The sequence below is a fragment of the Geotrypetes seraphini genome, chromosome 11 (assembly GCF_902459505.1).
Source record: "Geotrypetes seraphini chromosome 11, aGeoSer1.1, whole genome shotgun sequence".
NCBI lineage: Eukaryota > Metazoa > Chordata > Amphibia > Gymnophiona > Dermophiidae > Geotrypetes > Geotrypetes seraphini.
In genome coordinates this window covers 126,448,212-126,462,602 of record NC_047094.1, presented here as the reverse complement: position 1 = coordinate 126,462,602, position 14,391 = coordinate 126,448,212, and the positions used below count along the sequence as shown (strand labels likewise).

The 14,391-nt window shown below is 43.0% G+C and overlaps 1 protein-coding gene across 1 annotated transcript in view; it reads right to left on the bottom strand.

Moving 5' to 3' along the window:
* LOC117368880 overlaps positions 1-14,391 on the bottom strand; it is a 499,867-nt gene that overhangs the window by 344,833 nt on the left and 140,643 nt on the right. Inside the window, exon 12 of the mRNA XM_033962624.1 lies at positions 11,631-11,654. Coding sequence (XP_033818515.1) covers positions 11,631-11,654 — 24 coding nt within the window. The remainder of the gene's footprint in view (positions 1-11,630; positions 11,655-14,391) is intronic.

Sequence of the window (14,391 nt, the reverse complement as noted above, 5' to 3'; positions counted from 1 at the left end):
AATTACAGGCAAAATCATCATCTTGACAGTTTGAACTCTCCCCCACCAAGAAAGATGTAATGGGTTCCATTGCTCACACAATTCTGTGACCTTCAGCAATAAAGACTTTTTGTTTACTCTCATTGTATCTTCCAGCGTTTTTTGAATCCAAATACCTAAATTTTTTATACCCTCTTCCTTCCAAAGGAAAGGGAATGAATCAACTAATCCTTTGACACAATGTACATTTAGCGGAAGAACCTTTGATTTACTCCAATTTATTTTATATCCAGAAAATTTTCCAAATCGGTCAATCAAATCTAGTAAATGCGGAATGGTATATTCAGGATTCTTTAAATGAAGCAAAATATCATCTGCATATATTCCTGACCTGCATAAGGAATACCTTGTATCTCCTTTGCCTGTTGAATAGCCAATAACAAGGGTTACAGAACAATGTCAAAAGCAAAGGGGATAGTGGACACCCTTGTCTAACTCCCCTCTCCAGATGAAAATGTTCTGAAAAAGTATTATTAATATATAATCTGGCAGAAGGGGAACTATACAAGGTTTGAATCATTTGAATAAATCCATATCCTACACCAAACCAATCTATTGCTTGATACATGAAGGTCCATTCTACACGATCAAAGGCCTTCTCTGCATCCAAAGATACAGAGAAGACCAGATCTTCCATGGCTTTTGTTAAATTCAGCATATGAAAAGCCAGTCTGGTGGTATTTGAAGAATTTCTTTGAGCAATGAATCCTGTTTGCTGCATACCGATAACATAAGGGAGAGCCTTGGCTAAGCATAAAACCAATAACTTAGCCAGAAGTTTTCCATCTACATTAATTGAAGAAATAGGCCTGTAATTTGAAACCAACATGGGATCTTTATTTGGCTTTGGCAAAATAGTTAAAGATTCTGTCATAGTACCTGAAATATAACCTTTATTTAGTTGTGACTGATATAAATTTAAAATATGTGGTAATAATGTAATTTGGAATGATTTATAAAACTCCACAGTGAATCCATCACCACCTGGACTCTAAGGGACTTCAACGCTGTTGGAAGTTCTTTAAGTGATATAGGCCCCTCAAAATTTCCTTTTATATGCTCGGGAATTTTTGGCCCCTTGATTAACTTTAAAAACTCTAATCCCTCAGTTTCTTTATTTGAATAAAGCTCAGAAGAATATAAAGCTTTGTAATAGTTCAGAAATTGATTTAAAATATGTCCAATTTGAGAATGAGTTTCACCCTTCTCATCTTTAATGGCCACAATCTTTACTTTACTTTTTTGGCCTTAAGATAATTAGCCAATAATCTTCCCACTTTATTTTAGTTTCCATAATACAGAGTCTGTTGAGAAAACAAATCTTTCCTAGCCAATGTGAGGAAATCTCATTGTATTTATATTTAGCTTTCAAGAGGGCCTGTAAAGTAATTTGTTCCCATTTTGAGGCCAATTGTGACTCTATATTCTTAATATTTTGTTCTAAATTAATAAATTCCTTTTTTAACAATCTCCTGATATATGCTGAATATGAAATAATTTGCCCTCTCATAGTAACTTTAAAAGCATCCCACAATGTTTCTAAAGAGATTTCCTCAGGTATTGAATTGAAAATTTTCATTCATTTTTATTTGAAATTCCTCACGAAAGTTTAAATCTGCAAGCAATGTATTATTGAATCTCCAAAATAATCAGGTCTATGCTGGCCTTTGTAACCTCCTGCGTTAATTGATCTGAAACAAAAAAAATAATCTATTCTTGAAAACGATTTATGCACATGAGAACAGAAAGAAAATTCCCAAGCATTAAAATGAAGAATCTGCCATATATCTTTCAAGCCACAGCACTGTACTAAATTATCTAAACTTAATGTTTTTAGTATCTCACTGGGATGTTTATCCAACAATGGATCCATAACAGCATTAAAGTCCCCCCTCTACTATTAAATTAGAAGTTGCCAGTGGCAGAATCAACTGCTGGAGAGTTTTGAAAAATTCAGCCTGATTTAAATTAGGAGCATAAATATTAAGATGCATCAGATTATTTTTTCTGAGTTCATGTCCACTTGAACCCATCTTTCCTTAGGATCTGCTGTAATTACACCAAATGCAGCTGAGCATTTTCTATGTACTAGGATAGCCATCCCTGCCTTTTTCTACACAGCAGGAGCGAAAAAACTATGTTTAATCCACCCCTCTTCCAACTTGGCCACTTCAATAGCAGATAAGCGAGTCTCCTTAATAAAATATATGTCTGCCTTCTGCTGTTTTAAAAAGTTGAGTGTTTTTTTCTCTTTATCGGATGGTTAAGTCCATTGGCATTAAGTGAAACTATTTTTAAAGCCATTTTAAATGATTATACCATAGTACCAAATATTCTCTTGATTTCCCTTTGAACACATAAGTCAATAAAATTTCCCCCCACATCCAGGATCCCAATCTAAACCCCATACCCCTACCTCCAAACCCATCCCAATAAGTATTTCTTAAACTTGGGTGCACCCTTGATGACTAGCAACTACCACCCCCCTTAGGCACTTTGACACTTTTCCAAAATTAAATCCCCCATGTAATAATTAATATTAACATTAACTAAATTATAATTCCAATTATTAACCATTACACTACTCTAATAATATTATCAAGTATTGAATATTAAATTAAACAGTGTGGAATGTAATTCATTTAGCCCCTTTAGCCATGAAATATATAGAACAAAACAGAATATCCTACTTTGACAATAAGTGTTTACTAAACAATCAATGTACTTTCAATGTTAAATCATTACTTCAGTGACTTAAATTGTTTAGAATAATAAAGTACTTCTATGAGTCAAATAAACATCTCCCATCTTTTCATACACAATGTCATATTAATAATCAAATAATTAGATTAATTAATCATTTAAAATCAAGAATTAATAATACTAATCCATTAAATTGCTGCCTCAAATATAGTAAACTTAATAGCACCTCAATTGTTCTATTTCTAAAATTATAATACTTACAGCAACTTATATTACTGTTAATACCCACTCTCCGTTCATACCACCTTTATCTAATCATGCTTCCAGACGTTATACAGAAAATTGCTATTATGACATACATCAGCCCTTTGTAAAGCAACAACAGCAAAATAACAGATGACCACACATACCACTACTAATAAGGGAGACAGACTTGCATTTTCCTCTTTTTTCCTTATAGTCTTTACTATCACAAATCATTGCAGATCTCAAGACTTCAATTTCTGATACTCCACTCCAATAGCTTCTCAATGTCACAGTGAATATAGCAATAAGAAAGGTGACCAGCATACTATATTCAAATATACATCCTTAAAAATGGATCTGTTGCCTGTTGGTGTGATAAGTCCCTCTTTTCCCAGTTTTGCTTCCAATCAGTAGAACTCTTGCACTATTGTTCTCAGCAATCCTGGCAATTTCTATAAACTATAATTTCCCAGGAATGCCACAACTACTTTGTATTTTATACCTTCTTGTCCTGATAGATTAAATAATAAAAGTAGACAATGAGGGCTTTGCTGACCACCACCAGCATGGCCAGGGCTCACTGGATTCTGGGTTGTTTGCTATCCTTCAGAGTTATAGGCTTATTCTTCATCATCTCCTATGGCACAGGGAAGTGCTGCTCCTTGTGGCCATTCAGGTCCGGGATGGTGGGCGACGGGGAAAGCATAGACTGCAACAGACTGTTCTTGATATAGGCGAGGGCCACCTAGGCATCTACCCGATCATAGGCAGCGGCAGTGACAAGTACAAGGAACAACCCCAATAGAGGGCCGAGTGCCTGCAACCGGCATCTTCCTGTCTCTCTGCCGCCCGGTTACTGGCTGAGTTAGATCCGCCCGGCAGTCCAGAGACAGTAAGCGCAAAAAGATCCCTCAGCTATCATGGACGCTTCCCAGCTGTTGCTATCCCTCAAAGCTGACGGAATCTCCTCTTAATACTTGTGAAGGTGTCATTCTTCTCTCATTCTCTTCCCTACATGATCGGCTTTCAGATATCCTGTATTATTATAGCTCAGGAAAGGGTGGAGCATTGATCAGAACGAGGCTTGGAAGGCATGACTACACTCTGGCAACAGGAGAGCTGGGTCTGATCTGCAAGATGTCAGAGCATTCTAAAACGTTACCATAAGTAACAGAATTCTTAACTTCCTTTAGTTCTTGAGCAGGTGGTAATTTTTCGGCCAGCGCGGGGGTTAGCGCATGATTAAAAGTCGTGTGCGTTAAACCCGCTAGTGCGACTTTGTAAAAGGAGCTCTTAGTTTTATGACATTCCATCTAAGGGCTCCTTTTACAAAGGCGCGCTAGCGGAGTTAACGCACGTGACTTTTCATCACGTGCTAACCCCCGCGCTGACTATAAAACTACTGCCTGCTCTAAAGGAGGTGGTAGTGGCTAGCAGAGCCGGTGGTTTAGCGCACACTATTACGCGCATTAAACTGCTAGCGCACCTTTGCAAAAGGAGCCCTAAGTTTTGAGAAATATATTCTTGAAGCTTCATCAGATCTTCATAATAAACAGTTTTGTTTCTGTGAGTGACTTTTATCAAAGCAGTATAGAAGAGCCTGTACATTGCCCCCAATTGCTTCAGCTGAGGCCATAATGCCAAAAATTGTTTTCTAGTAGCAGCTGTGTCTTTAGCAAAATCAGGGGGAAAAAATTCTATGAGCCCTCTTAAATTCCAGAGGTTGGGAAAATTTTATAGAAAATACTTTAGGAATAAAATCCCCCAGGAATTCTATAATATCCTGTCCATCAATATATCAGGAACCTACAGAAGTCTAATATTGTTTCTCCTTTCCCTGTTTTCAAAATCTTCTATGTTTTTTGTTAGGCTGATTATAATTTTATGGTCCAGCTGGCATTGGACCAGTTTTGTTTCACAACTCGTTGCTCACAGATGTCCAATCTGGAGTTTGATATCTGTATTTGTTTAGGCAGGTTAACCATTTCTTCCTGCATAGAGGCTAGCCTGAGTGAATTATCCTGTATCAGCTCCTGCATGTTTTTCATTCTCTCCATCATTTGCTCTAACATATTCCGTGGAGTCTCATGGCAAAGGCATCTTAGAAGGTGTGACAGGATCAGGCAAATGATGCCTCCAAGCATGATTGTCTCCTGAGGCCATCTATGATCAATAATGATAATCTTCTGAGAGGAAATAAAATTTAATAAATAAACAATATATGTGCCCAAGGGAGGCGCTCAGCAGTTACACAGTCATCTCTGTAGCAATCAAGTTCCGGAATCCTCTTTGGGAGTCCTGTGAACTTGTGATGATATTCATACCCCATTAAACACCAATTGGCAATGGGTGTTTGGGTGTTTGAAGTTCACGGCCCCCATTATTAATGATATCAATATAACTGGTTTCACCATACATGCCTCAGTTTGTATATTTGAATATGTAGAAATAAGACAAAAACATAAAGAAAAAAAATAATACCTTTTTTATTGGACTAACTTAATGTAGTTTATGAATAGCTTTTGAAGATAATCCCTTCTTCCTCAGATCAGACAGGATTGAGAAACCATGATACTCATTGCCCCTTATAGGCTGAGACAGATCTGGTATCCTCTATTTCTAGAGTTATCATCAGAAGACCCATGGAGACTGAAATTCATTCTGATCCTCAGAAAAAGGGGTCTCTCCTGCACTCAATCTCTAGCTCTCTTAGTTTTTAATGCTGAGCAGTATAGAATTTGCATACCTCCAACTACATGAATCCTGGATCCTGCTTGCTGCCAGAAAAGATTCCACTAAAAGGTCATGCAATTTTAAATAGAAGTGGTTTGATGTCTGATGTGAGGGCAAGGTCTTAGATCCTTTTTCTTGCCCTATACAAAAACTGCTAGAAAACCTTCACCTTTTAGAATCTAGCCTCAAGACCAAGTCTGTAAGGGTTCAGCACTTACTTGTGGAAGGTAAGTCCATCTCCGTGTAGACCACAGGTGTCAAAGTCGGTCCTCGAGGGCCAGAATCCAGTCGGGTTTTCAGGATTTCCCCAATGAATCTGCATGAGATCTATTTGCATGCACTGCTTTCAATGCATATTCATTGGGGAAATCCAGAAAACCCGACTGGATTCCGGCCCTCGAGGAGGGACTTTGACACCCCTGGTGTAGACTTTAGTTGTTCAATTTACAAGAGGTTTGTTGCTGTCCATGCCCTTTATCAAACCTCCCACACTGTCATTGAACTTCAATGCCATCCTCAGCCAGCAGATAAAAGCTCCTTTTGTGCATCATAACAGAGTGATTTTTTGTATCCGTCCTAGGTTCCTTCAAAAGGTGGTGTCAGAATTCCAACAATTTTTCCAATAACCTGTACCCATCCTGGCAAAAGTGCATTGCATAGCTTGGACTAAAAGCCTTCTTTTTTAAAAAAATAATATTTTTATTGAGAATGGCAAACAGCTCAAATAAACATGTACACTCATCAAAATATCAGCAAAGATAGAACAAATACAACTAAAATGTAAGAACAAGAAAGATATCTCCCCACAGGAGAGTAGTGTCCGTGCGGAGGCAAGGCAACGTCAATCAGAAGGAAAAAACAGCAGACCACCTCCGCCTCACTAGGGCAAAACCAAACAGGGTCATTTGCCATAACTTTTGCAAACTAGTAGGACTCATCAAACCCCAGGCAATCAATCTCATTATAACAATACTTTTAATCTGTCTGTACTTTAGATAACATGCTGTACTTCTATTCTCAATACCTTGTACTTGTACTCAATACTAGTTTTTCTTCTGTGTAAACCGCCTAGATTGTTGGCGGTATAGAAGAATAAAGTTATTATTATTATTATTATATGTCCTGTTTCCCTCAGAGAACACCTGTAAGAGGTGAATAACTTTACTTTATCGCCAATAATTCGTTGTTAAGGCCAATTGTTAGATCCTATCAACTCGTGTTCAAGCCCTAGCAACTTGATGAATATCATTGTGGCAGAATACAGAGGTAGATTGCAGGGCCTTTCTTCTGTGTAGTATAAATTTGATTTTGTAGCTGTTGTCACATCAAACAAGATCCTTTACCCAGTGGCACAGTAAGGGGTTGCCGCCCAGGGCGCAAGCACCCATCCTCCTCTTCAGCTCCCCATCCCCAACCATGCGTGTGTGTCACTTCCCTTCCTCTGTACCTCTGTAATGTTCCTGGCATGAGTAGCAACAACCAAGCTGCTGTCACATCAGCGTTGGCTTTCTCTGATTTCATTTCTTGGACTTGCACCTAGGAAGTGGTGTCAGAGGAAGAGCCGATGCTGGCATAACAGCAGCTTGGGGGTTGCTGCTCACGCTAGGAACATTACAGAGGTACGGAGGAAAGGAAGTGGTGTACACACAGCAAGAGGGGGCAGGGAAGGAGAATGTGGAGGAGGGGCACCACCACCCCAGGCACCTCTCACCCTCACTACGTCATTGCCTCCACCTCTAACACTGCCCATCTGCTGCTGCCCAGATGGATGATACATCATTAGTCTGACATCTTGACTGAAACTTGTCCATCTTGGGAGGCCCTGCTATCAACAGCATAGCTTTCAACTTCTCAGATGTGCGCAAGCCCCAGTGGCACAACTGACTTTATTCTATAAGTTACATGCACAAATTCTGTGCTAGTCTGAAATCGGTGCATACAACTTTCCAGAATTAGAGGGGATATCATGATATTCTCCAACCACTAACAAGTCACACAAAATAACAGGTTTATTGCCCACCAATATCACAGTCAGCAAGTACAGTACATACTCAATGAACCCTTCATTCCCTCTTCCTAAATCAGAAAATGGTACTTCTACAAGTTCTTGGAATGCATCCATACAATGTTTACACATCTGGCCATGCAATAGCTGAGACACACTCCGTCTGCTCTAGTCAGTAACTACCAAAATCTGTTGCAATGTTGCTAATGAATCCTTTAATGCAATGGTCCCCAACCCTGTCTTGGAGGACCACTGGAGGACCATTAGGGCTAACCTGGGTTTTCAGGCTAGCCCTAATGAATATGTATGGAGCAGATTTGCATGCCTGCCACTTCCATTATATGCAGATCTCTCTCATGCATATTCATTAGGGCTAGCCTGAAAACCCGATTAGCCTGGTGGTCCTCCAGGACAGGGCTGGGGACAACTGCTTTGAAGAACACATCATTTACAATTTGAAGAACCCCTCATTCAACCACAAAGCACAGAACTTCATTACTAATAGTACATACAACTTTAAACAACTGATATACCAAAAACTCAGAAACTATGACCCAAAATCAAGGCACCAAAAGCCACCCAACCAAATAACAATATAACCCATCAAAAAGACCCTAGTGAAGGAAATAGTATGTGGAGAACAAACGGAAAGTGAAACAGTCCATGAAGCGGTAACTTTAGGTATGTACTAATGGCAGTGTACCTCAGTGTCAATTTGAATTAAAAGGGAACAGATGACTCCACGTGAGGTCACAGAAGTTGATGGAATTCACCACAATCAGAAGTACAAAAACTGACACTGAAATCAGTAAACTGTGCAAATGCAGTCAAGAGTCTCACTGGCAAGATCAAATAACTGAGTAGCTAAAATGAGGTTCAGGGAAACTTGAATTTGAAAGGAGGAGACAACCCAGAATGAATTTAAAAGGAGTGGGCAAAACTCACCACTCCACTCATAAGTATAGCAGCCAAGAGAAGCCCTTTCAGACTTGCACAAGCATTTAGAAGATGGCAGTGCTGTAAACTTTGAAACCTCCAAAGAAGCATGCACCAGTTTAAATATTATCTGGTGGTTCTCATGGGCAACTGAAATGTTGAAAGATCATTCCATGGAAGATTTTCAACTTACAGTATATGAGCAAAACTCACACCTTTCTGCTCAGAGATTACCTTCTTCTTATCCTTCTACATATGAAGCACACTTTATTCAGCTTCATAATGATTGCAGGGGCAATTTAAGTGATCCTTTGTGCTCTAGAAAACATTCAAGAACAATGCTTTCATTCTCTTGGGTTATACCGTATTTTCGCGGATATAACGCGCGCGTTATACGCGTTTTTACCTACCGCGCATACCCCTCGCGCGTTATACGCGTGAGCGCGGTATACAAAAGTTTTTCTACATAGTTCCCACCCCGCCCGACGCCCGATTCACCCCCCCCCAGCAGGACCGCTCGCACCCCCACCCCGAACGACCGCTCGCACGCGCTCCCACCCGCACCCGCGATCGGAGCAAGAGGGAGCCCAAGCCCTCTTGCCCGGCCGACTCCCCGACAATATCGGGCCAGGAGGGAGCCCAAACCCTCCTGGCCACGGTGACCCCCTACCCCCACCCCGCACTATATTACGGGCAGGAGGGATCCCAGGCCCTCCTGCCCTCGACGCAAACCCCCCTCCCTCCCTCCAACGACCGCCCCCCCCAAGAACCTCCGACCGCCCCCCCAGCCGACCCGCGACTCCCCTGGCCGACCCCCACGACACCCCCACCCCCCCTTCCCCGTACCTTTGCTAGTTGGCCGGACAGACGGGAGCCAAACCCCCCTGTCCGGCAGGCAGCCAACGACGGAATGAGGCCGGATTGGCCCATCCGTCCCAAAGCTCCGCCTACTGGTGGGGCCTAAGGCGCGTGGGCCAATCAGAATAGGCCCTGGAGCCTTAGGTCCCACCTGGGGGCGTGGCCTGAGGCACATGGGCCCAACCCGACCATGTGCCTCAGGCCGCGCCCCCAGGTGGGACCTAAGGCTCCAGGGCCTATTCTGATTGGCCCACGCGCCTTAGGCCCCACCAGTAGGCGGAGCTTTGGGACGGATGGGCCAATCCGGCCTCATTCCGTCGTTGGCTGCCTGCCGGACAGGCGGGTTTGGCTCCCGTCTGTCCGGCCAACTAGCAAAGGTACGGGGAAGGGGGGTGGGGGTGTCGTGGGGGTCGGCCAGGGGGGTCGCGGGTCGGCTGGGGGGGCGGTCGGAGGTTCTTGGGGGGGGCGGTCGTTGGAGGGAGGGAGGGGGGTTTGCGTCGAGGGCAGGAGGGCCTGGGATCCCTCCTGCCCGTAATGTAGTGCGGGGTGGGGGTAGGGGGTCGCCGTGGCCAGGAGGGTTTGGGCTCCCTCCTGGCCCGATATTGTCGGGGAGTCGGCCGGGCAAGAGGGCTTGGGCTCCCTCTTGCTCCGATCGCGGGTGCGGGTGGGAGCGCGTGCGAGCGGTCGTTCGGGGTGGGGGTGCGAGCGGTCCTGCTGGGGGGGGGGTGAATCGGGCGTCGGGCGGGGTGGGGGTAGGGGGTCGCCGTGGCCAGGAGGGTTTGGGCTCCCTTCTGGCCCGATATTGTCGGGGAGTCGGCGGTCCTTCGGGGTGGGGGTGCGAGTGGTCCTGCCGGGGGGGGGCAGGGCGGGTAAACGGAGAGTCGGGACAGCGCACGGAGAGTCGGGGAGGGCGAAAGGAGAGTCGGGGTGGCCAGAGGAGAGTCGGGGCGGGCGAAAGGAGAGTCGGGGTGGCCAGAGGAGAGTCGGGGCGGGCGAAAGGAGAGTCGGGGTGGCCAGAGGAGAGTCGGGGCGGGCGAAAGGACAGTCGGGCAGCATGCGCGGTATACCAGTGAGCGCGGTATACAAAAGTTTTTATACATAATATTGTGGTTTCTGCGCGCTATACCCGTGTGCGCGTTTTACACGGGTGCGCGTTATATCCGCGAAAATACGGTAATCGATATTCAAACAGATTAAGCACTTGGAGTGGATGTTGAAGTTCTGAAATTTTCTCCCACATTTTGGGCACACCCTGATCCCAGATCTTGAAGCCATATCAAACACAAAAAAACAAATAAATAAAATAAATTGGAGGAAATAAGGGGTGCATAATTATGATACTACCTGCAGGACTTTGTATCTAATAGGAGTGCAAAAATTAGTTTTCAATGGAAAATTCCAAGTGCTGTAGAAGTTGCCCTTTAACCTTCAAGTATGCAATATATCCCACCCTGTATCCATATCACCAGAAGGTAAATGAGAAAAAAGCATAATTTGTCATTGCAACTGATACCCTTAAGTTTGGGGTCAGTATTGGAAGGCACCCATATGAATGTTGAAAAATGTGTTTATTAAAAAAAAAAAAAAAACTTATACAACTTTATAAAATAGTTTCCCAGAACTAGTCCCACTGCTGCCCAAATACTTTTGCAAAAACTTTCACCTGAACCACGGCAGGTGTATTTAGGTTTGCGTACTCTATTGCAGTGTTTCTCAGCTCGGTCCTGACGTACCCCCTTGCCAGGCAGGTTTTCAGGATATCCCCATAAATATACATGAAAGAAATTTGCACATAATGGAGACAGTGTATGCAAATCAAATTTATGCATATTCATTAGGGGTATCCTGAAAACATGACTGGCAAGTGGGTACTCCAGGACCGAGTTGAGAAACAGTGCTCTTTTGCATGTACCTCAGAACTCTGCCCAAACATCTTCTCCCTGAACACCTATGCAGGAATTTCATAAAAAGTTTATGTTATTTTATCAACATGGTTAGTCATATAAGTGCGTAGATCTACCCAGTTTTACAATGGCCATTTTTCCATATGTAAAACATACTTTACATGAGGAAAACACTTTATAAATTGACCCCCAATTGTCAAACTCACCTCCACCTCCAAATGGCCATTTTCCTGAAAGAAAAGTAGATATTTTAATGTGAGTAGACACATTTGGCAATATTATCCTATGTAAAAGTGTTTAGAATATGTATGTCAACATATCCAGTCCTACTATTTTCAAGCTCTCTTATCTCTCAGCTCCTAAAGCAGGGGTGTCAAAGTCCCTCCTCGAGGGCCACAATCTAGTCGGGTTTTCAGGATTTTCATGCACTGCTTTCATTGTATGCTAATAGATCTCATGCATATTCATTGGGGAAATCCTGAAAACCCGACTGGATTGCAGCCCTCGAGGAGGGACTTTGACACCCCTGTCCTAAAGCATGAAGACCATAAAGACTTACTAGGACACAGATATTAGGGACAATTCTATAACTGGTTGCCTCCACTTAAATGCCACAAGCGTGCACAGTAGGATCCTATCCTATTATGAAACTTAGACACCTAGGTTCCACTAACCCAATAACACACCTCACATTTATTTATTTATACAAATTCTATAACCTTTCCATAATAACAAATTCAGATGATACACAGGTTAAAATAAAAGAAATAAATATGACATATAAGTAAAAACACTGAGGGGGAGAAACTAATAGCTACTCATTCTAAAGAAATAATAACCATGCCAAATCAACGATATATAAATATCATATTGACCACATGAATAAGTGATCCATCCCTCATCTAATCCAAGGAGGATGAAGTGTTGATTTCAAGCTTTTTCTGAAATTCAACAGTGAAGATTCTCCCTACAGTTTCTTGGGAACCTTATTCAATTCCTCTATGCCTTTTGCACAAAAGGACCTTTTTCTCCAATTTTATTATTCCTCTGCTGAGTAAAACTAACAGGGTATTTTTGATTACTGAAGGTTTTTCCTAGTTATTGATCATACTATCCTTCAGCATAACATTTTTGGAGAGTCAAACATTAAGAAACACACCTTTCTTTTATAGGAAACAAGAACAACTGCTGAAGTTAAAGTAAAGCACTACTTCTCCAAGGGCTCTTAGTAAAAAATATTAATTGACAAAATTTATCTGGTCAAAAGAAGGAAATTCTTGAGTAAAAATATTTGTCTAGGCAATTATCAAAGTTACCCAGTGTGGCAAACCCAAGTCCATTTCGGGTTTTGTCTATGACAAACCCAAGTCAGGTTTGGGTTTTGTCCCAGAGATAGGGAGGAAATACACTAAACCCCGATGCAAGAGAGCTGATCAAGTAGAATCTCATACTACAGAATTAGCTGACTACTACTTAGACAGAGAGTTGGCAACAGATGAGGAATGGCTGGAAAGCTGTACACAGTTTAAACTGGTCCCTAACCCTGCCAGGAGATGACTACCTTTCCAGCAGCCTGTCTCTGTAAGGAAACTGCATATAGCCAAACGGAACAAGCCAGTGTGTGGAAGGCCCTTCCCCCACCTAGGCTTAGTGGGAGTGTCTCTCCACAGCTTAAAACCAGGCAATGCCGAGCAGTAAGGAGGCAAGCAGGAGAGAGACAAGCTGGACAGTTGGAAAGGGAGATTTTCTCTCCCCAGCCTGAGGAGACTAGGGAAACTGATTGGCAGATGGCAGATGCAGAGGAGCTGGTTTCTGCCTCTGATAGTTGGGAACAAGACCCAGGAGAATCTATGGACACCCAGGAGAGTCTGGTAGGACCTGAAACTTTTCCCTTAGATGTAGAAATGCAGTGAGACATCTATGCTGTGTTTTCTGCCTACAGTCTCTGAGCCACAAGTGAAGCTGTGTTTTTCTTTTGAGGAGATTTGTACTTCTCTCCTAGAATGTGGAACTTTAAGTTTGTGCCTGAAAGCTTTGATTTTGAGTTTAACAAATGTTTGGAGGTGTTCCCCAGCTAACAGGCAGGCTGAGCAGATTACGTTCTTCTCCCACAGTTGTGCATAATTATCACAGCAACGTTTCAGCAAGAAACGTCCTGAGAAATCCTGCACTTACCCAGGACAAAGGCTCTATAGTAAACTTCTCCACAGGCTAGGCTGTGATAAGTTTTCCATGCTATACCTGTGTTTCTGAATATTATTCCTGCTTATAGAACAGCTTGTTTGAGGAAAAGTTATGCTGGAGTGAAGCCATGTGAGAGTGCTTGCCTACTTTTGCTACCCAGTTTGCTGGGATTTTTTTCTTCCTGTTCTTTGCCTGGCCACGGTTTGACAGTGCTGCTGCTAGGGGAATAAACAGCTAAGTAAATGTTCTAAGCCTACATTTTGAAACTAACTGCTCTGGTGAAGAGGACTGTGTTACAGGTTACTAAGAAAGTCCGGAAGAAGGAGACTGTGTGACAATTCTTTACTTACAAACTTGGACATTTAGGGCCTGATTCTCTAAAAGTGCGTTCCGATTTTAGGCAGCTGTAGGCGGTCCTACTGCTGTCTAATCAGCCAATCGGGATGCACGTTTTTTTTAAAAAAATGCTCCCTAGGCAGGCCGCCTATATTGAAGGCGAGGCCCGCAAGACACCTAGGCCCTAATTCTGTATAGGACGCCCGGGAGAGGCGTCCTATTCAGAATCGGCCTAAACTAAACCCCGATTCTGTAACCGGCGTCCATGTTACAGACGCGGGTTAGAGAATCGGGTTAGATTAGACACGGCCCGCTACACTTATCGCGGCAAGGGATCTCTCTGCCGCTATAAGTATAGCGGGCCGTGGCCCCCTGACCAGGAGGGTGCCCAAACCCTCTGCCCGAAGACGCCCCCCCCCCGACACTACCGTCCGCCCCCCCGACACT